The following is a 22510-nucleotide window of genomic DNA, read 5'->3' as shown; positions in this document are numbered from 1 at the left end:
AGATTTATAAAGGATTAAAAAATATTCTACTTCAATAATAAGTTTATTTCATTTTTGCTGTTTTTTTTACTTGCTAATAATAAAAGTATAACCTGCTAGACATTGGGGGAGAAAGATTCATAATTTATTTCTTTAAGGAACAGGGGATATTTATTAGTGAATCAGAAAGTAGCTATTTGTGGAAATTTCTTCTGTTAGGGGAAGAATGTTTAGAAATAGCTGGAAATGTTCCTAGTGTTACGTGAGTTTTGTTGATAAGTATAAAATAATTAAAAAGCTTCTTAGAAGTGTATATTTTTAAAATTTTGAAATAATATTTTCTAATCTGTTTTAAGAGCTTCCAAATTACCTACAGTTGTACTGTTTTAAATATATTTAAAAAATTATTTGCAAAATTATAAAAGTGCAAAAATATAACTCCTCTCAAGTAATTTTCAAGAACTGTATGGCACATATTGTATATATGGCTAAGGTGTGTCTGACGAAAGCCAAGGTCTTTTCATTTCCTTCTTATGCATCAGAAAGCTGAACAAGGAATAAGACTGACAGAAGAAGAATTGATTGTGGTGTTGGAGAAGAGTATTGTATATCCATAGTCTTCCAAAAGAACAAGCAAGTCTGTCTTAGAGGAAGCACAATAAAGGTACTCCTTAAAGACAAGGATAGTGACACATGACACACAGTTTGGGCATGTTGTCACAAAGGCTTGGAAAGGTAGAGGATCAGAAAAAGAAAGGAAGACTTTCAAAAAGATGGATTGATACAGTGACCATAACAATGGGCTCAAGGATATGAGAGATGGTGAGAATGACATAGGACAGGGGCAGATTTCAGATCTGTTGTTCATAAAATCACTATGTGTCGTTGGGGACTCGGGTACCTAACAACCCATGACACATAGAAAATGGACAGTAGAGGGATTGTTTGGTTGTTGTTGTTTTTTTTTAAAAAAAAATTGTATTGAATTTAAAATTGACTATTAATATATAAGTTCATCCTATAGAATGCTATGCTATTTGGGGTTATACACAATAAACTAAGTTCAAATTTGAATAGGCTATAAGATATATTTCACCACTATTTTCGTAAGGTAGACAGCACAATTCAATGTGAGAAAAGTTATTATTAATAAAATAAAAATATTTAATATTAATTATCCGTTTATAGTTATGTTCGCATATTTAGTCTATAAATCATAGACTTATACATTAGCTTGTATTTGCAATGTATAAACATATAATAAAAGGTATATGGATAAGGACATAACACTCATTATCTCTTTTCTAAAAATATAATTGTCTAGAAAACAACAAAGATTCATAAATGTATTCATTCCTGGTGGACTTCAACCATCTGCTTTGGGTTGGCAACGCACAACTCCTTACCCATTAGGGCCCAGCAATTGCTTACATTGTTTGCTTAATTACCTTAGTTCCTGCCATTGAATCAGTTTTAACTCTTTGCAACCTTTCACCAGATTTCTGTGGCAAATTCTAAGAGAGAGAGAGAGGAGGTAACAGCTCATCTTTTTCCATGGGAGCCACTGTTGACTTTCAAAGTTCAACTTTTGGGGTTACACCAAGTCACTACAGACTAGACCAGAGTTCCTTCTATATAGCACATAAATACTATGCAATATATGTGAATAAAACCTAAATATTATATTCTAAAAGAAGATGGAAAGAATATACTGAGCCACTATATTGAAAGGAATTGGCAGACACAGAAGAATTTCATGAAATAACATATGAGCAAGAGCCTATGGTGATGAAGGAAGAAGTTCAAGCTGCTTTGAAGGAAATAACAAAAAATAAGGCGCCAGGAATACATGGTATACCAATTGACATATTTCAGCTAACATACGCTGCCCTGGACCTGCTGACCAAGTTGTACTAAGAAATCTGGAGAGCAACCACTTAGCCAACTGACTGGAAGAGATCTATATTTGTTCCCATCCCAAAGAAGGGTGATCCAACAGAGTGTGGAAACTATAGAACTATATCATTGATTTAACATGCAAGCAAGATACTACCGAAGATTATCCAAAAATGATTAGAACAGCACATCAACAGAGAACTGCCAGAAGACCAGGCTGGGTTTAGAAGGGATCATGGTACTAGGGACATTGTAACTAATATTAGATGGATCTTGGCTGAAAGCAGGGAATACCAGAGGAATGTATATCTGTGTTTCACTGACTGTGTGGATCATAACAAACTGTGGCTGACTCTGAGAAGAATGGGAATCCCAGAACATTTAATCGTGCTAATGCGAAACCTATACTTGGACAAGGAGGCAGTCATCAGAACAGAGCAAGGAAACAATGCATGTTTCAAAATTGGGAAGGGCATATGCCAGGGATGTGTCCTATCTACATACCTTTTCAACCTGTATGTAGAACACATTATCTGGAAGGCTGGGCTCTATGAGGAGAAGTGTGATGTCAGGATTGGTGAAAGATTTATCAACAATCTGTGTTATGCAGATGACACAACCCCTCTTGCTGAAACTGAGGAGGACCTGAAGCATTTGCTGCAGAGGGTCAAGGACTGCAGCCTTCAATATGGTTTAAGTCTCAATGTCAAGAATACAAAGATTCTCAACAATGGACCAATTGGCAGCATCAGGATGGATGGTGAAGAGATTCAGATTGTTCAAAGCTTTAGTTTGCTTGGCTTCACAGTCAACACTCATGGCACCAGCAGCCAGGAAATTAAAAGAGGTGTTGCCATGGGAAAGTCTGCTGTTAGGGACCTCTCCAAAGTACTGATGCGCAATGGTGTCACTCTGGAGACTAAGGTGCGTCTGATACAGGCCATGGTCTTTGCAAACACTTGTTATGCATCAGAGTTGGACAATGATGGATGGAGAATTGATGCCTTTGGGCTGTGGTGCTGGAGAAGAGTATTGAGGGTACTATGGACTGCTAGGAAAACAAAAAGATTCATCCTAGAAAGGGTTCAACTTGGTGGCTCCTTGGAGGCAAGGATTCTGAGGCTCCATCTAACATACTTTGGACATGTTGTAAGGAGCGACTGGTCCTTGGAAAGGAATACCATGCTTGACAGGTTGGAGGGCAGGCGCAGGAGGGGAAGGGCCTCTATGAGGTGGATTGATTCAGGGGCTGCGGTAATCGGGATGGGTATGTCAGTGGCAGTGTGATTGGCACAGGATAAAGCAGGGTTTAGGGCTGTTGTACATAGGGTTGCTCTGAGTCGCAAGCGACTTGGCGGCACAGAACAACAATATCTAATATTAAATATTCTAATATATCTAAATATGCACATTCTGTATATCTAGGGAGTTGTGCTGCCAACAGAAAAGTAGACGGTGTGAATCTACCAACTGCTCTATGGGAGAAGGATGGGAGAAAGCACTTCCTATGGGATTTACAGTCTCTGAAAACTTGCTGGAGGGTCAATCTTGAGTTGGCTCTAACTCAACAATTAATACTATTGTGCACCATCGAGTAGGAACCAGCCCATAGCTAACCCTCCAGCAGGTTTTCAGAGGCAGTGTGACCTCACAGGAGGAGATTGCTCATCTTTTTCCAGTGGAGCTGCTGGCAGATTTGAACCATGTGACCTCAGGACGGCAGTGCAGATTCTTACCACTAGGCCACTAAAGCTCCCTCAACAACAACATACACAGTACATAAATATTTTAAAAATGGAAAACAAATTCTTCTAAAAAAATGAACTGTATTTCCAAAGATTCTTGAACATTCTGGAAATTAAGAATTAAACATCCCAAAGACAAAGAGAAAATTTCATGTGATGATACCACCATATCAAATGGAGACTGTTTATTTCATTCTAACTCCATTCAAAAGCATTCATACACACACACACAAGGTCTCTTTCCAGCATTAGAGAATATACTTAATTTTTTACTGTTGTTATTAGTTGCCATCGAGTTGAATATGATCCATCGCACCCCTATAAACAACAGATCTGAACCCCGTCCTACCCTATCCTCACACTTCCTGGCACTCAAGAGTCCATTGCGTAATGCTGAGAATATGCATATTTCAAGTCACAAAAGGACAAATATTGCATAGTGCCACTGTTGTAAAATGGGACTGACTTCAGGGTTGAGGGAAAACTGAGAAAGAGGGGATAAATAATGGATACTGCATTGAAACAGATAAGATAGAGAACTGTTTAAAAGGGATGGATATGTGATTAAGTATTATTGTCATGACAGGAGTCCAAAATGAAGGCAGCATAGTGGACTGGGGGGGTTAGGATTGTATAACAATGAAAGAATTTTTCTTTTACTTTTCAAAGAAAAGAGTGAATTGAGGGGGAAAGGGTGGGCAGGGAGAAAAGTGCAAAAATGAATGAATGGAAATCCTAAGTCTCTGTAAACTTTCATTAAAATTAATAAAAACAAAAGAAATTAAAAAGAGTCTACTGCAGCAGTCACCGTGTCTGCTGATTGAGAGAATCTCCTCTCTTTTGCCATCCATCCACCTTTACAAGCATGATGCCTTTCTCTAACGTATAGTCCTTCCTACCAACATGTCTGAAAGTATGTGAGACAAAGCTTTATAATCTTTGCCTCCAAGAAGCACTCTGGCTCCACTTTCTCTGAGATAGATTTGTTTGTTCTTTTGACCATCCATTGGATGTCCAGTGTTCTTCTCCAACATAACAGCTCAAAGGCATCAATTTTTCTTTTGTCATCCTTACTCATTGTCCACCTCACAGATGCATAGCAAGTGATTGGAAAGACCATGGTCTGAATCAGGCACATCTTGGTCCTCAATCTGACATTATTGCTCTTCAATAATTTGGAGAGGTCCCTGACTGCAGATTTTTCAATTGCAATACATCTCCTGATTCTCTGACTGCTGCAACCAAGGGTTTTGATGTGGATCCAAACAAAATGGAGCAACTTTAATGTTTTCTCCATCTATCATGATGTTGTCTATTGGTCAGTGGTAAGAATTTTTTGTTTTCCTAACATTGAGATGCATGCAATACATATTGAAGGCTCTATTATTTGATCTGCAAAAAGTGCTTCAAGTCCTCCTCACTTTCGGTAATCAAGGTTGTGTTATCAGCATAACACAGGTTATTAATGGTCTTTCTCTGATCTTGATGCCACATTCTCCTTCACAGATTCCAGCTTCTTGAAAGCTGGGATCTATGAAGGTTTTTGACTGTGTGGATCTTAACAGGTTGTGACTAACATTGAGAAGAATGAGAATCCCAGAGCACTTAATTGTGCTCATGTGAAAACAAGAGGCTCTTGTGTGAACCAACCAAGGGAACACTATATGGTTTATAATTAAAGAAAGAAGTGTGTCAGGGTTGTATTCTCCCTCCATACCTAAATTTTTGCTAGGTTATAGATAGAAAACTTGCAAAGTCTATTTGTATTTCCAAGGTTATTTTTTAGAGTACCACATCTATGCAAACTATACGTCTGTCCTCCATCTCCCTCTTGATGAACATGAAAGATGTGTGCAGACAAGGAGAAGAAAGCCAGAAAGCAGACTACACTTCTGTCCCAAGGGAGAGACTATTTGTCTCTTTCTCAGTTGTGACAGAATATCCTAGCACTTAAAGCTTTCTAGAAGAAACATCTAGTACAACAATTTTGTTGCCATGTAAAATACTCATTACTAATTTTTTTAACAACTGAGTTTCAAATAATATAGGCATATAATATTACAAAACATTATCAAAAGAAGGTGGGAACTCAATGCTGCATTCTGCAAATCTCTTTGTTTAGTACATTAATCATTTACCTAAAAACTTTCTGTACACAAAAATGGTACCTGGTTTACCTCCAATGATTAGCACAGTATCTCTTGCATTATAGATGCTCATGATTTTAGGGAGTCAATGAAGGACTCTTGGAAGGATATGCTACCAAACATAAGTAGAAATACTGTATTCAGATATCTATTAAAATTAAAATATGTTTATGATAAACAGATCTGGTAAAACAAATTTTATAAAGTAATAAAGTAGCTTTGTTGTTGTATACCTTTGTGTTGGAGCTGACCCATAGGTGACCCTTCAGCGGACTTTCTGAGGCAGTAATTGCATGAGAGGAAATTGCGCACCCCTCTCGCACAAAATAGATTTACAGTCTATTAATAGGCTTGTTGTGCTCTACTGTTGAATCAGGATTGACTCAGCTGACTCTCCAGTGGGTTTTGAGAGGCAGTAAATCACTGAGAGAAGAACACCTTTTTTACTACCATGAAGCAACTAGTGGGTCCAAACTACATCTTTGGGCGGGCAGGGCAAGATCATTAAGCCACCAGCACTCTCTATTAATATACATTCTTAAAAATGTATACTAATGTCTATACATATTTTAATGGAACACTTCATCTTACAAAGTCAAAACACAGAATTGACAGTGACTTGAAACCATTTTCCTACAATTATCTTGTGCCCCTGCTGCTGTTGTTCTTAGGATTAAATAACAAATTTCTTCCTGAGTGAACTTCACCTTAGTGGGAGATACAGAAGGATAATTTCAGCCTCTCTATTGACCTCTAGACCTCAGTCTTCTTCCTAACACAAAACTGTGAGTGATAAATTTCAGATTTACTGAGTGTGTGCTGCTGTTCCTGTCATACTCATTTCTGAAAGTTGAGGAGTTGTTGTTGTTGTTGTTGTTGCATTCCACACCATCATATTAGCGTATCTAGCAGGAGCGGCATCCACTTCCGAGATGGCTTGCCTCTGGAAACTCTATGTACGAACAATGTTCAGGCCGTTCGTTCATAGGGTCGCTATGAGTCGTCTATGACTCGACGGCATTAAACAACAACAACAACATATGTATAATATATATTTCATATATATTAACATGTATTTTTATATATATATCGTAGAATATATATTTTTCTGCACAATACTTTGGAAGAACATTTTCATTTTTGAAAAGAAATTCCTTAGAGGAAAGAACTAGGATTAAGTGGCTAGAAACAGCAAGCTTTCATGAAGAGCAAAATTATTCTCTTTTTTTTTTGTGAGGAAAATACTTTTCACAGGAAGAGATAAAAAAGAAATTATTCAGGTGAATCTTCATTACCATCATACACACTGAAATATATTTATTAACAAAATTTTATATAGGAAATAAAACATAAAAGAATAAATTGCTTCTTAAATTAGTTTAATGGGCTATTACATATAAACTTACTTAAAGAAATAATATCTGCATGAAAAGTTCTAGTATTCTAAATATAATCTTTTATATGCACAAGAGAATAGAAAAATTAAACTTTCACTTACCTTTAAAAGAGAACCTTGAGTCCTAGCACATCTATTTTAAATTTTAGCAATATCAGTTATATCATAATTTTATTTCTTGTTTATTATATATAAAAGAAAAATGTAAATTTTTTAGTATTAAAAATTAACAGCTAAGTAATAAATCTCATACTTTTTTTTTTTTTTAAATCTCATACTTTAAAACTTGATATTAGGAAAAGACTGGTCTCATAGAGACTGGAGGAACCTTCAAGAGTACAGATCTTAATCACCTTTTAATCCTCTAATATCACCTGCTTCCATAGCCAAATATTAAGACAGGCCTGAAAGATGAATAATAATACCAAGGAGTTATATACTTCTAACACAAACTACATACAATCAAGGAGCAGATTTGTATGGAGATAAAGCCCAGAAGGTAGTAAGAATAGGGAAGAAGAACAAATAGAAACAGGAACCATGGAGAAAGTGAGAAGAGAGCTGCTAATATGCAGGGTTTGCAATCAAAGTCATGAACCAAAATGTGTACGAACTATTGAATGGAAAATCAATTCCTTCTTTAAACTCACTCGCTTCACAATGGAAAATTAAGCAATAACATCTCAATGCTAGTTTCTTTCTAGTGAAAATATAACTTACAAATAGTAAATATTTTATATGTGTGTAAATAAAAGTATGAAAGCATATACTATTTAATAAGTATTTAATAAGCAACATTAGCAATTTGTTATTTAAGACAAATACCAACAAAAGAAAGGAAGCTTACAGTGCATCTGTTCAGTGACTTAAAACATTTTAGGTACTGATTCAATGAGTAAAAATAAAACACACATAAGAATTAGGCAAAGCACAAAACCACAACAAATATCAAATAAACAAGAGTTAAAATACAATGATATCACATTGACTAAGCACAAAAAATACACTCATTAAATTAACAGACACAGATTAAGGTTTATTTCTTTTTTAATCATGCTTATAAGTCAGTACAGGACAATTTTTCCCATATTGAGAAAATTTAAATGCATGTTTACAATATTCTTTCTAACATTATAAACTGATTTTATACTTCATTTTTTATTTTAAAATTTAAAACAAGGCTTCTGATATTTCACATTTTTAACTTTATAACTTTGTGAGAGGATTCATTGGCATTAAGATGATCCAAAAGAGAGTATTAACCTGATATGTTAAAAAGAGGTATTCTGAAGCTTGGCTAACAGGCAGCAATACTGAAAGAGGTAAAAGGTTGTATCTGGCTTTCACAAGAAAACTCCAATTCCCTTAAAGCCTTTTAATATAAAAGAGTAATTTGAGGAATAAATATTCTTCATATAATTAAAGAAATCAAGACACCCTAATGAGATATATATACACACACATATACTTTAATCATGTAAAAAGTAAATAAATACGTAAAATTTCTGATATAAAAATTTATCATTGATTAAAAAAATACATTTTTAAGTTTTAAAAAAATAAATGATAATTCTTTCACTAGTGCAAAGATCAAATTCTTCAATGAAGTCCTTTTGGAATACACATTAGTAAACAATGAAGAATTTTGTACTTTAATCTTACTAGTTAGTAATTTGTGGTTGCTATTGTTTTCTTGGTTATTTCTTCAAGATTTAAAAAGTTATCTGTGCGCAGAATTGTAATGAAAATTCATGGTGTGGGTTTTTCCCCCTCACTTATACCTAACAATAACAAAATCATTTACAAAAAATAGCATGATTCAAATACATTGGAATGCCATATTAGATATATTCCAACTCAATATGTAGGCAATACTTAATACCAATAGATAGAGAAATTTGATTAACCTTAAGAGGTTTAAGAAGACCAAACAAAGGAACAAAACCATCTAAACCTGATTCAAAAGAGATGCTTGTGATTTTAATATTTATAACCTTATGTAAATTTTTTTATGTTAAGTTTTAAAAGTGTCACAACATTTATCAAATAGAACAGAGGTCAGCAGGTATTTTTCTGTAAATGGACAAAGATTAAATATTTTAGGCTTTACTGACCATACAGTCTTCATTGCAACTATTCAAATCTGCCACTGTAGTGCAAAAGTAGCCATAGACAATATGTAAACAAGTGAGCCTGGCTGTGTTCCAATAAAACTGATGTCCAAATAGATAGTGGGATATATATATATATGTCATAGTTTACTGAAGCCAGAAATAGGAGATCTAATTAAAAATCAATAATAATAATAAAACTTGGTTTAAATAAGAAGGGAGAAATAGAATGTTTGTCCTCAGAAACAATAGCAATTCAATTATGACTCAATCTCTGATTTGTAATAGGAACTATTACACTTTTCTAATTTGGGCAAAATTCTATGTATGATGACAACAACAACTTACTGCCATCAAGTCAGAACCAACTCATAGCTGACCCTCCAATGAGTTTCAGAGACGATAAATCACACAGGAGGAATGAGCTCATCGTTCCCCCAGTGAGCTGCTGGTAAAGTCAGAAAATTCCAAGAAGGTATTTGATAACTTCATTAGAATTAGACTTGCAAGCTACAATCAATTAAAGGATAGAAAATATAATGCCTACAGTAAGGAGAAAATAAATTTCAATCTGTGATAGATAATTAAAAACAATCTTTTTTACAGTGAGCTCCTGTAATATTTGAAATCTCCCTGCCAGACTGTAAACTCCATGGAAGTAATAAATATGCCTTAATTATTTCTGTAGCATAGTCTCTAGGGTATAGTAGGTGTTTGATTATTTGATCATAAATGAATGTGGGTTTTTAAAGGAAAAAACATGTTATTTCTCACAAAGTGATGTTCCTCTCAAATAGCAAACTTCCTAAAGGTTTTCTATAAAATTATTTGTTTCTTTATATCATCAGCCACACTATTTGACTTTCTGCCTGAACCTGAAATTAGTCTACTTTTGCCCAAATAAAATCTTTATTATGAGATGAAAAACCAAATCTCATAGTAAAGGTTTGAATTGGATAAAAGTAACAAAAGTGCAGAAAAAGGTTAGCTATAAAATGTAGCCATATTACACAAACAAAGAATTATTAAAAATTTCACTAAAAATCAAGTTTAGACACAAAGCAATTTTTTACCAGTAAAAAGTGAATTTGATAGTAATTATTCCTCAAAGACGCTATGTTTTGAGAATATTGTATATAAACTATTAATGCATTTGTCTATGGCTCCAGGCAAAAAAAAAAAAGGCAAATTAAAATACCTTCAAAACACAGTAACTCCACACAGTGGAAGAAATGAATATACATTTAAATTACTATCTAAAAAAATCATACTCTTCAATGAGTTATGTGACAAAATGTAACAATTAATTTACGTCATGTAAGTAAATCTCTCCAACTTTCCTTTGATATAATATTTTCACATTCCAGACAAAAAAAAAATATGTTTTACAATGGTAAAAACAAAGCTTTCAAGAGGGTTATTCAATTTTGGACCAGTTGTTAGACACTGAGACAAAAGCCACATAGAGTTGTAAGAGAAAACAAGACACAGCCTTAATTTGCCACTGTTATATGCACAAAATTTACATTATACATAAATGTAAGTAAAAAAAATTTGATTAATTAGAGAGCAAATCAAAGGTGTTACAGAAAAATATCTTCATTAGACTAGTGCTGTGGTTCAAAGTTCACAAATAAAGAATAAATATATATGAAACTATACTATATATATAAATATATATATAGTATTACAGTACTTGAAGTTGAACGGTTCTGCTTCTAAATGATCTAATTTAACATCATAAATAAGCTAAGATCACCAATTGTCTTCTTAAAAATAAGTCAGACAAAACAAAAAGAGCAAAGATACTATCGTACCGATTTCCATGGTCCCCGATGCCATGTAACATCGTCAGGGCAAGGATGCACATGACACTGGGCCACTTCAGGTGGCTTGTTTAAGATTTCACAGTTTCTCTCTTCTGATATTTGACCATTTGGGAACTGACATAGTACAAATCTTTTCTTTATTCCTCCGCCACATGTTTGTGTACACTGAAAATAAGAATGGAAAAAAATCCAAAATTATGTGATTTCAAAGAGAAAATTATATGGCTTAAAAGAAATAAAAGTTTATCATTTCTATACAATTCTTAATATTGTTTTTCTCCCTAGATAACAAATAAACCAAAGATGCCCATCATTGTGTGTCATTGCTCAAATTCACAGTCATTGAGTCAGACCATCCAGCAGGTTTTCCAAAGCTGTAAATTGCACAGAAAGAGAATGCTCATCTTTCTACCCCAGAGCTGCTGGGAATCTGAATTGACCATCACTGGGTTGGCAATGCAACTCTCTACCCACTGGACCACCAGAGTTACCTATATGTCATTAAAGACTTGCAAATTAAAACAATAAGATACCACACACTGCTAAAATGGCCGAAATCCACTGACAGCACCAAATACTAATGAGGCTGTGGAGAAACAAGAACCTTCAAAATTAAAATATGTCAATGACTTTGAAAGATACTATGGCAATTTCATAAAAAGTTTTCTTACCATGCAATCCAGCAATAATGCTCCTACATATTTGAAAAGCTTTCTTAACACACGATCTAGCAATCACACTAATAGATTTATGAAGTATCTTGCAATGAATTGAAGACTGAATGGCCACATAAAAACCTTCATAATGTTTATAGCATCTTTATTCACAAGTAACTCCAAATTGAGGTATCCAAAATAGTCCTCAACTGTTCATCTATGTAGTATATTCATACAATGAAGTATTATTGCTGTTGTCAGGTGCCGTCGAGTCAAGTATGACCCACACCGACCTTCTGAACAACAGGTCTGAAACCTGACCTATTCTGTGCCATCCTCACACTTCCTGATACACTAGAGCAGCCACCATGTCAATTCACCAGGTTGAGTCTTCCTCTCCTTCGCTGACTCTCCACCTTTCTAAGCATTATGTGCCGAAGTATGTGCGACTAAGCTTTATCATCTTTGCCTCCAAGGAGCACTCTGGCTCTACTTTCTCCAAGACATATTTGTTTGTTCTTTTGACAGTCCATGGAATGTTCAGTATTCTCCAACACCACATGATAGCAGACACCCAAGAGAGGAGCCTGGAACAGTTTGGTTCAACTTATAGCCAAACAAGGTGAACAAAGACATCAGGGAGGTGCTCCTAAAAACAATCAATATACAAGTCCATAAGGGCAGTATTTCCCTATAAAGAAAGCTTAAAAGACAGAAAAGCACAGGATAGAGAGAATAATGAACATGAGAATCTCAAGAATGAAACAGGAAAAGTATTGTTGTAACATGAGGACTGCAGTTAAACAAAATCTATGAATGATTTAACGGAAAACTAATTTATTTAGTACACTTTCACTGAAAGCAAATAGTTAAAAAAATAACCATAAATTCCAGAACTTTAAAAGAAAGACAAAATTGTGACAATTAGTGTCATAAGAAAGCCAGAAACAAATATTATTAATCTTATAAAGTATAAGGAACTTGGGTGGCATAGTGCATAGTATACTGGGCTGCTAACCAAAAATGTGCAGCTCAAATCTACCAGCAGCTCCATGTGAACAGAATAATAGTCTCCTGCAGTAAAAATATATAGCCTTGGAAATTGATGAGAAGTAGCTATGAATTAGAACCACAACCAATAGCTGTAGGTCTAAATTAAGTTTAGCTTCCAAACTGTGGATTACTAAACAAATAACCATTAAAGCAATATAAATATATATTGAATATTCAGTTTATATAACAAATCAGCAATCTAAACCTATTTCTGCAAACTACATGGAATAAAAATCTGCAAAAAATTAAATATAACAAAAAGTTGTATTCCTATTTACTTTATTCATGTTAAAATAAAAATGCTTTTTATTTTGAAAAAAGTAATAATATTTTAAAAATTTATTTAATGTTTGTTAACTCCCATTCCGAGAAATATTTCCTTACCAATTATTTCAGAGCTGTTTAAAAAGAGAAAATAAGTACTGAAAATCACTGAACAACAAAAATGTACAAATTAAATTAGGGAGTTTATTTCATTCACCATGTAAACTAATACAAGTTGTATATATTATCCTTTCTTAAAGTAAAAACTAAATTGTAAGGCACAGGTAACTAAATCCATTTAAAAATTTAGGATTAAAAAAAATAAAAAAAAATTTAGGATTAAAAAAAATTAAAAAAAAATTTAGGATTAATATCTAATGTCAATTTGGAACATTTTTTTCCCTTTGGTTTATTGTGTTTTACAGTTAACTGCATTTATAAAAACCAAATTTAATGTTTGTGGCAATGCTGTGTCAAGGAAGTCTACTGATATCATTTTTTCCCACAGCATGTAATCTCTTCATATCTTTATGTCATATAATAGCTTATTTTTATGCTGTAAGCAATAGAATACTATCCATATGTGCATAAGGATGATTGGATAACACAATTTTCATTCAAATATATGCACCAACAACTAAAGCCAAGAGGAGGAAATTGATGGTTTTTACCAACTTCTGAAATAAAAAAGTGATCAAACATGCAATCAAGATTCATTAATAATAATTAGTGATGGGAACATAAAAGTTGAGAACAAAGAAGAAGGTTTACTAGTCACCAATTATGTACTTAGTGACAGAAATGAGTTTGGAGATTGAATGATAGAGTTTTTTACAACCAATGACTTATTCACTGCAAATGCCTGTGCATAAAAACACAAAAGGTGACTATATACACACACCTCATCTGATGAAGTACACGGAATCAGACTGACTAAATCTGTGAACAGAAGCATTATCTGTGGAGAAGTTCAATAACATCAGTCAAAACCACACCAGGTGTGTCAAGAGCAAGTTTAAAGTTGAAAAAATAAAAACTAATCCACAAAACCCAAAATACAACCTTGAATCTATTCTGCCTGCATCTCAAGAAGAGGTCTGAAGTATTGAACATTAATGATCAAAGACTAGATGAGCTGTGGGATAACATCAAGGATATCATCCATGAATAATGTAAAACGTTATTACAAAGATAGAGGAGGAAGAAAAGACCCAAATGGATGTCAGAAGAGGCTCTGAAAATTGTACTTGAATGTCAGTGAAATGTCATCAATAAACATCTGAGAAATGACAAAGTAAAAGAGATGAATAGAAGATTTCATCAGCAGATTGAGAAGCGAATACAAATTACGATGAAATGTGCAAACAGCTGAAGTCAGAAACTTAAAAGGAAAGAACTCGACATTTCTCAATCTGAGAGAACTAAAGAACAAATTCAAAGCTCAAGTTGCAACACTGAAGGATGCTATGGGCAAAATCTTGAATGACCCAGTAAGCATCAAAAGAAGATGGAAGGAAACCAGAGTCATGGTACCAAAATATGATCAAGAACCAGTGGTGATGAAGAAATTTAAGCTTCACTGAAGGATTTGGCAAAAAAATAAGGTCCCATGAATTGAAGGATTACTTATTGGCCTATTTCTATCAAATAGATGTAGCCTTGGACAAGCTCCCCAGGTTGTGCCAAGAAATCTGGAAGACAGCTATCTTGCTGACTGACTGGAAGAGATATGTATTTTTATTCCAGCATCAAAAAATAACTGATCCAACAGAATGCAGTAATTATAGAGCAATATCATTAATATTACATGCAAGCTGAAAACTCTTGCTGAAGATTATTCCAAAACAGCTAAAATGGTACATTAACATAGAACTGCCAGAAATACAAGCCAGATTTAAAAGAGGTTGTGGTATGAAGGATATTGCTTATGTAAAATGGATCCCATCTGAAAGCAGATAATACCAGAAGGAGGTCTAGCTGTTTTATTGACTATGAAAAGGCATTTTCTTGTGTTTACTGCAACAAATTATGGCTAACACTGAATCACAGAACACTCAGTTGTGATCATGTAAAACCTATATCTAAACCTAGAAGCTGTGTGGTGCAAAGAGAGCAAGGTAACACTTTATGGTTTAAAATCGAGATAGGGATATATTCTTTTTCTGTACCTATTATTAAATCTGTACGTTGAACATATCATTAAAAAAACTGTACTTTATGAAGAAGAAAGTGACATCAGAATTTCAGGAAAGCATATCAACTACATGCACTAGGCAGAAGAAACAACCTTGTTTGCTGAAAGCGAAGAAGATTTGAAGTGTTTGCTACAGAAAATTAAGGACTATAACCTTCAATATGGATTCCATTGTAACAACAAGAAAACAAAAATCTGCACCACCAGGCCATCTTAAAACATCATGATAGATGGAGAAAAGATTGAAGTTGTCAATGATTTAATCTTACTTGAATGAACACTTTGGTTGCCTGCCTTTGGGTTGGCAGCACAACTCCTAACCACTAGGCCATAAGAGTTCCCTTTTACAGATATGTTGTTATGTACTATTAAGATGGAACCAACTCATAGTTGACCCTCCAGTAGGTTTTCAGAAGCAGTAAATCTCATGGGAGTTGATTGCCCATCTTTCTCCTATGAAGCAGCTGATGGATTCAAACTGAGGACCTTTGGGTGGGCAGTGCAACTCCTTAGAGTGTATATAACCTATCTTCTATGATGCGCATGTGCTTATAGAGTTAAGAACATCTATTAAAGCTATGTGACTTTAACCACTAATTAAGAGTTAAACATATACAATGTTTAACTTCTATCCTTCAGAGAAGTTATAATCTTCAGAAGTTTAGAAATACTATTGAATTACCTCTCCCCAGCTGCCATAGTTCCACTGTGGACACGGTCCCAAGTCACAGAGCTGGGACTCTGGAGGCTTGGAGGATGGGGTACAGTAACTGGCACTTTGTCCATTTTCATCCTGGCAGACCACAACTCTTTGCTGAACACCTTGGGCACAGCTACTAGAGCACTGAGAAGGACACAAACATAGTGAATGTTAAGAGGGGAAAACATAGTGTGTGTGTGTGTGTGTGTGTGTGTGTGTATTCTGACTTAATTAAAAAAAAAATCAAGCCCAAATTCTTCCTTAATGGAAATCGCAAGTTGAATCAAGAATAACTGTCAAAAATACTAGAGTGTTATGGGACGCTTCATAAGAACTCCTTAAGTGTTAAGGAGAAATGAATTTGAGTTTCATGGTATTAGTTGGAATAAGCGTAAAACAAGAGCAAGTACTGAGTCAGTTACTTAGCTTTTCTATCAATGCTTTTCTTTATTTTGTGCCAACAGCGGGGTCTAATATGTGAACTGCAATGGTCCCTTTGGCAGTTCAGCATGCTTCATACAGCTTCACCCTTGCTCAACTAAGAATTCTTAGTGCTGATTTTTCACAAACGTTCCTTAAAAGGTTTTCTTTCATTTTTATTACAGTAGACTTTTACTACTATAAAATTGATTTTACTACTTTGCAATCATAATTTCACATTAGTGTATAAGTCAACATTGGGATTTGTCATGAGCATCTAGTAATGCTTAATACTTTTAGGATTTAAATTCTTGCTCTTCATATAAGTTTGGCTTTAAAAGCAATTGGCATCATTAAATAAACAATCCATGAGAGGGTTATAATAGAACGACATTACAGAATTAATAGAACTCAATAAAATGGCTTACTGATCCCCACGGTCCTGTTCTCCACTGGTTTCCTCTGATTGGTGAATAAAGTCCCTCATTTTGATTGTCTTCTGGTCTGTGAGCTAATGGAAAACTCCTGCCTGGAGGGTGGCTGGGCTGCTCCGAAGAACTAGGAGACTGGCCGTACGTCGGCGGGCAGGCTGCCAGGGTACATTCTTGTTCTGTCAAAGGGCGAACTTTGGGGTCACAGTAATCCTCACTAATTGCCTGATGGTGGTTGGTGCATGAAACTTGTCGAGTTCTTTTTCCATTTCCACAGGTTGCTGAACACTGATTAAAAATATAGACAACATTTACAATGCAAAACATCACATGACTTTTTAAAAATATTTCCCTGAAAATGTTAATATTTACAATATCCTTTTATTCTCATAAAAATACTTACAGGTGACCAGCTCCCTGCTTGCCACTCTCCACAAGGGATAAAACACACAGTGACTTCAGAAGGTCGAGGGGAATGGGCACAATACGATTCGTCTGCTATCTCATCATGAACATCACGGCAGCTGACATAGCGAGCTTGGTTGCCTCTCCCACAGGACACGGAGCACTGAAGAAAATCATTATACCATTACACGGTACTTCTCCCGCTTCTCTACTGCATAGCTAACTTCTCAAGTATCTAAAACATCAACTCTCTTGCAAAACTTAGGTAAGAAATCCTATCACCCACAATCAAATCTGACTCAAATAATGAGAGAGGCAGTGACTACATTAATCAGTTTAGATTATCAAACCTATTAATCTGATAGTTGGGAGAATAAGGACAGAACATTCAAATTCTCAAAATGATGATATTATTTACAAAAAAAATAAAGCTGTTGACAATTACTTTATTTAAAGTTCCCTTAAGACATAGTTAAAAATCATGGTATACGATCTAAAGATGTTTTGCTGTTGTTGTTTGCCGTCCAGTCAGAATTGACCCATAACTGACCCTCCAGAGTGTTTCCAAAGACAGTTAATTGCATGGAAGAAGACTGCACATCATTCTCCAGCAGGGAATGCAGTGGATTTGAACCATATGCCTTTGGGATTGCAGTGCAACTTCTTACCACTAGGCCACCAGAGCTCCCTAAGCTAATTATATGATCCCACAATTAAAATATTCATGGAATACGTGAAGCTTAAAATATGTATTCCACATAAAATTAAAACTAAATGCATACTCACATACATTAAATTTGTGAGCTTTAAAAAAACCACAAATTTTAAAAGTTAGTGGTTATATGAATTAAATTATGTCTTGCCGCCATAATATATAGTAAACACCTTAACCCCCACATCTGTCAATGTGACCCTGAAGGGAAACAAGGTCTTTGAACCTGCTATCAGTTAGGAAAAATATGGTGGTACTAGAGGAGAGTAGTTTTAATCCTATATGAATGGTTTCCTTATAAAAGAGAAGATATACTGAAAGAGAGGGATTGAGAAGGACATCAAACAGGCCAAAAACACCTGGAGTGGCCAGATGTAGGAAAAGGGTCTGGACTTTTCTTAGCACGTTCAGAAAGATCAATATGATCAATATCCAATTTGAACTTCAAATATTCTAAACTATGAGACAACAAATCTTCGCTCTTACAAACTACTTAATATGTGGTATTTTGTAACCAAAATTCTAAGAAACTAATACAGTAGGTTAAATAAAACCTCTTAGAAACTTAATATTGGGTCTACTCTTCATAGCAATCTTATAAGTAGTAGTAGTATCTCCATTTTGCAGATTGGAAAATGGAGTTAGGAAATTTCAATTTCTTGCCCAACATCACACCACTCTTAATAGGCAGACTAGGATTCATCAGTTAAAGAATATGATTCTAAATCTCATATTCCTTCCATATGATCAAATTATCTTAAAAAATGAATGCCTTAATTTAAAAAACCCACAGCAAGAATTTTTCTAATTGCTAAAAAAAATTAATACTGAAAACACCACTGATAAGGAGGATTTCCTTAAAGGATTCACTTACTGAGGTCCAAGAACCGAATCTCCATTGTGCTGTGTTTTCCACAGGAAGATAAGATAATGCAGTGGCTCCAGTTTCAGGAATAACTGGGCATGGTGCAAGTTCACAATCCTGTTCAAAAGAAAATAGATCTTATATAATATCAATTAATTGATCACTTTTATATCTATACAATTTTGTATTCCTTTCTTCTCCCACTAAAGAGTGGCATACTAAATTTACCAAATGATTTTCTAAATTATTTCACTAAATGATGAAGTATTGTCAAGTGTGACTAATAGGCACTTGTTGAGTACTGTTGAGCTGGATCCACCCATAGCTGACCCTCTGGTCAGTATGCAGTAAATCACACAGGAGGAGACTGCCCACCTTCTCCTATAGAGCAACTGGTGAATTTGAACCACAAGTCTTTAGTATTGCAGCTCAGTTTCTTACCACTAGGCCTCCAATCTGCATTGTGAAAAGTTGATAACTTTATATGAAAATTGAAAAGCAAAAGAGCAATCATTCTTCAAAATACAATCACCAAACAAACATTTTGAATAAACACAGAATATTACATCTTGAAAAGGGTAACACATTTGATAGATTCATGATATTCACAGTAACAGTCTGCATTATGCAGATGACACAACCCTGCTTGCAGAAACTGAGGAGGACCTGAAGCACTTGCTGCAGAAGGTCAAGGACAGTAGCATTCAATATGGATTAAAGCTCAAAATCAAGAAAACAAAGATTCTCACCATTGGCAGCATCATCCTGATGGATGGTGAAGAGATTGAGACTGTTAACAGCTTTAGTTTGCTTGGCTCCACAATCAACACTCTTGGAACCAGTAATCAGGAAATTTTAAAAGATGAATTGCATTGAGTAAGTCTGCTGTCAGAGACCTCTCCAAAGCACTGAAGAGCAATGATGTTAGTCTAAGGGGCACCTGATTCAGGCCATAGTCTTTGCAATTACTTACTATGCATCAGGAAGGTGTACAATGACTAGGAATGATAGAAAGAAATTGATGCCTCTGAGCTGTCGTGCTGGAGAAGAGTAGTGAAGACACCATGGACTGCTAGGAGAATAAACAGGTCATCCTAGAGAGGGTGAGACCAGACTGCTCCTTGGAGACAAGGATTCTGAAGCTTTGTCTGACATATTTTGGACATGTTGCATGGAGGTTCCTTGGAGAGGGATGTCATGCTTGGGAGGGTGGAGGGAAAACACAAAATAGGAAGATCATCGATGGGATGGATTGACTCAGTGACTGGGGTAATGGGAGTAGGTGTGTCAGAGATAATAAGCTTGGCACAGGACTACTGTACATAGGATTGCTATGAGTTGCATAACAATAACTGCAGAAAGCAGAAAATAAAAAAATGTTTACTTGTGTTGTACTGACTCTACAACGGTATTTAACAATGTGGATCATAACAAATTATGGAATGGGAATCCCAGAACACTTAATTCTGCTCTTGAAAGAAAATCTAGAAGTAGATGAAGAACTAGTTGTCCAAACAGAAGAAGTAAACACTTGGTTTAAAATCAAGAAAGGTGTGTTTCAGGGATATATCCTTTTTCTCCATTCTTAATCAAACTGTATGCCAAACAAACCATTCAAGAAGCTGAACTACATAAAATTATTCCAGAAGCAGGACCACGTGTCATCCAAATTGGAGGAAGATTCATCAGCAACTTGAATCATGCAAATGATACAACTTTCCATACAGAAAGTGAAAAGAATCTGAAGCATTTGCTGCAGAAGGTCAAAGATTACCATCTTCAAAACAGGCAACATCAAGAAAACAAAAATCTTCCCCTCTGGACCAATAGACAACATGATGATGTTGGAGAAAAGATTGAAGTTGTCAACAATTTCATTTTACTTGAACCCATAATCAACATTCATGGAAGCAGCATTCAAGAAGCCAAAAGATATGTTGCACTGGGAAAATCTGCTCTCAGTGATCTCTCCAAATTGCTAAAGAGCAATGATGTCAGTTAAAAGACTAAGGTGTGCCTGATCCAAGCCATGGTATTTTCAATTACTTCCTGTGTATCTGAGATCTAGTGGCCTAGTGGTAAAAAGTGCTGCAATTCCAAATGCATGTGGTTCAAATTCACAGTTTGTCTGCAGGAGAAGGAAAGGTAATCTCCTCACACGTGATTTACTGCCTCTAAAAACTGGAGGTTCATCTATGGGTTGGTTCTGACTCAACAGAATACAATAATAACAACCACTTACTTATGAATTTGAAAGTTGGGACAATGAATAAAGATGACAGAAGAAGAATCAATTCTTTGAACTATGGTATAGAATAGTACTTTATATCTTACACACTGAAAAAAAAAAATCAAGCAAGCCGGTCTTGAAAGAAGGGCTACCAGGATGTTTCTTAGAGACAAGGACAATGAAATTTCATCTCACATACTTTGGGATATTGTCAGGAGGGGCCAGTCCTTGGAAAAAGATGTCACACTGGTATAGGTAGAAAGTCAGAGAAAGAGAGGAAAGTCTCCAACAAGATAGATCGACATCATGACTATAACAAAGGATGGGAGTATATCCAATATTGTAATGAGGATGGCACAGAGTAGGGCAAGGTCCACATCTTTCGTTCATAGAGCCGCTATGAGTTGTAGTTGACTCAATGACACCTAACATCAACAGCCACCTTGTACAATTCAAAGAATGGTGATATACAAGTTAATGAGTGATCTACTGACACATAAAGTATAAAAGTATTATTAAACTTCTCCAACAGGGTAAAAAGGGAAGCCACAGATTGGGAAAAAATATTTGGTAATGATATGTCAGATAAGGGACTTATATCTAGAATTTATAAAATAGTTGAGCCTCACAACAAGATAAAGGTAAATAACTCAATTGAAAAATGGGCACAGGATATGAACAGACACTTCACCAAAGAAGACATTCAGATGGCAAACAAACACATGAAGAAATGTTCAAAATCTCTACCTCTAGGAGAGATGCAAATCAAAACAACTTTGAGATATCATCTCACCCCAGTAAGAATAGCAAAATTTAACAGAACAACAAACAACAAATGCTGGAGAGGTTGTGGATAAACTGGAACACTTATTCACTGTTGGTGGGAGTGTAAAATGGTGCAACCACTGTGGAAGGCTGTATGACACTTTCTCAAAAACTTGTAAATAGAAATACCATTTGACCCAGCAATTCCACTACTGGGAACATACCTAAAGAAACCATAATTGCCACCCAAGCAAATATATTTACACCATATTTATTGTGGCTTTGTTCACAATAGCAATGAGTTGGAAAGAACCTAAGTGCCCATCAACAAACGAAGGGCTAGAGAGGCTTTGGTATATTCACACAATGGAATACTATGCTGCACTGAAAAACAAGGAACTCATGAAATATTACACAAAATGGATGTCTCTAGAGGACATTATGCTGAGTGAAATATCTTAGTCACAAAAAGATAATGATTGCATAATGCCACTGTTATAAAAGTGGACTGACATAGGCATTGGGGGAGACTGACAAAGAGAGGGTAAATAATGTATACTGCATTGAAACAGATTAAGGAGAAAATCGTTTAAAAGGGATATGTGATTAGGCATTATTGTCATTACAGGAGTCCAGAATGAAGGCTGCATAGTGGAGTGGACTTGGGGGAAGGGAGTGTATAACAATGAAAGAATTTTTCTTTTACTTTTCA

At 35.1% G+C, this 22510-nt stretch overlaps 1 protein-coding gene across 1 annotated transcript in view; it reads right to left on the bottom strand.

The window, feature by feature from the left end:
* LOC102857539 (A disintegrin and metalloproteinase with thrombospondin motifs 20-like) overlaps window positions 1-22510 on the bottom strand; it is a 280569-nt gene that overhangs the window by 125414 nt on the left and 132645 nt on the right. Inside the window, exons 23-27 of the mRNA XM_006888233.1 lie at window positions 18813-18920; window positions 17225-17389; window positions 16819-17109; window positions 15953-16114; window positions 11092-11268 (exon numbers count right to left, since the gene is read on the bottom strand). Coding sequence (XP_006888295.1) covers window positions 11092-11268; window positions 15953-16114; window positions 16819-17109; window positions 17225-17389; window positions 18813-18920 — 903 coding nt within the window. The remainder of the gene's footprint in view (window positions 1-11091; window positions 11269-15952; window positions 16115-16818; window positions 17110-17224; window positions 17390-18812; window positions 18921-22510) is intronic.

The sequence above is a fragment of the Elephantulus edwardii genome, unplaced genomic scaffold, assembly GCF_000299155.1.
Source record: "Elephantulus edwardii isolate Elephantulus edwardi_28Jun2011 unplaced genomic scaffold, EleEdw1.0 scaffold00065, whole genome shotgun sequence".
Classification (NCBI taxonomy): domain Eukaryota; kingdom Metazoa; phylum Chordata; class Mammalia; order Macroscelidea; family Macroscelididae; genus Elephantulus; species Elephantulus edwardii.
The sequence above is the reverse complement of the archived record's forward strand: the minus strand, read 5'-3'. Positions and strand labels throughout refer to the sequence as shown.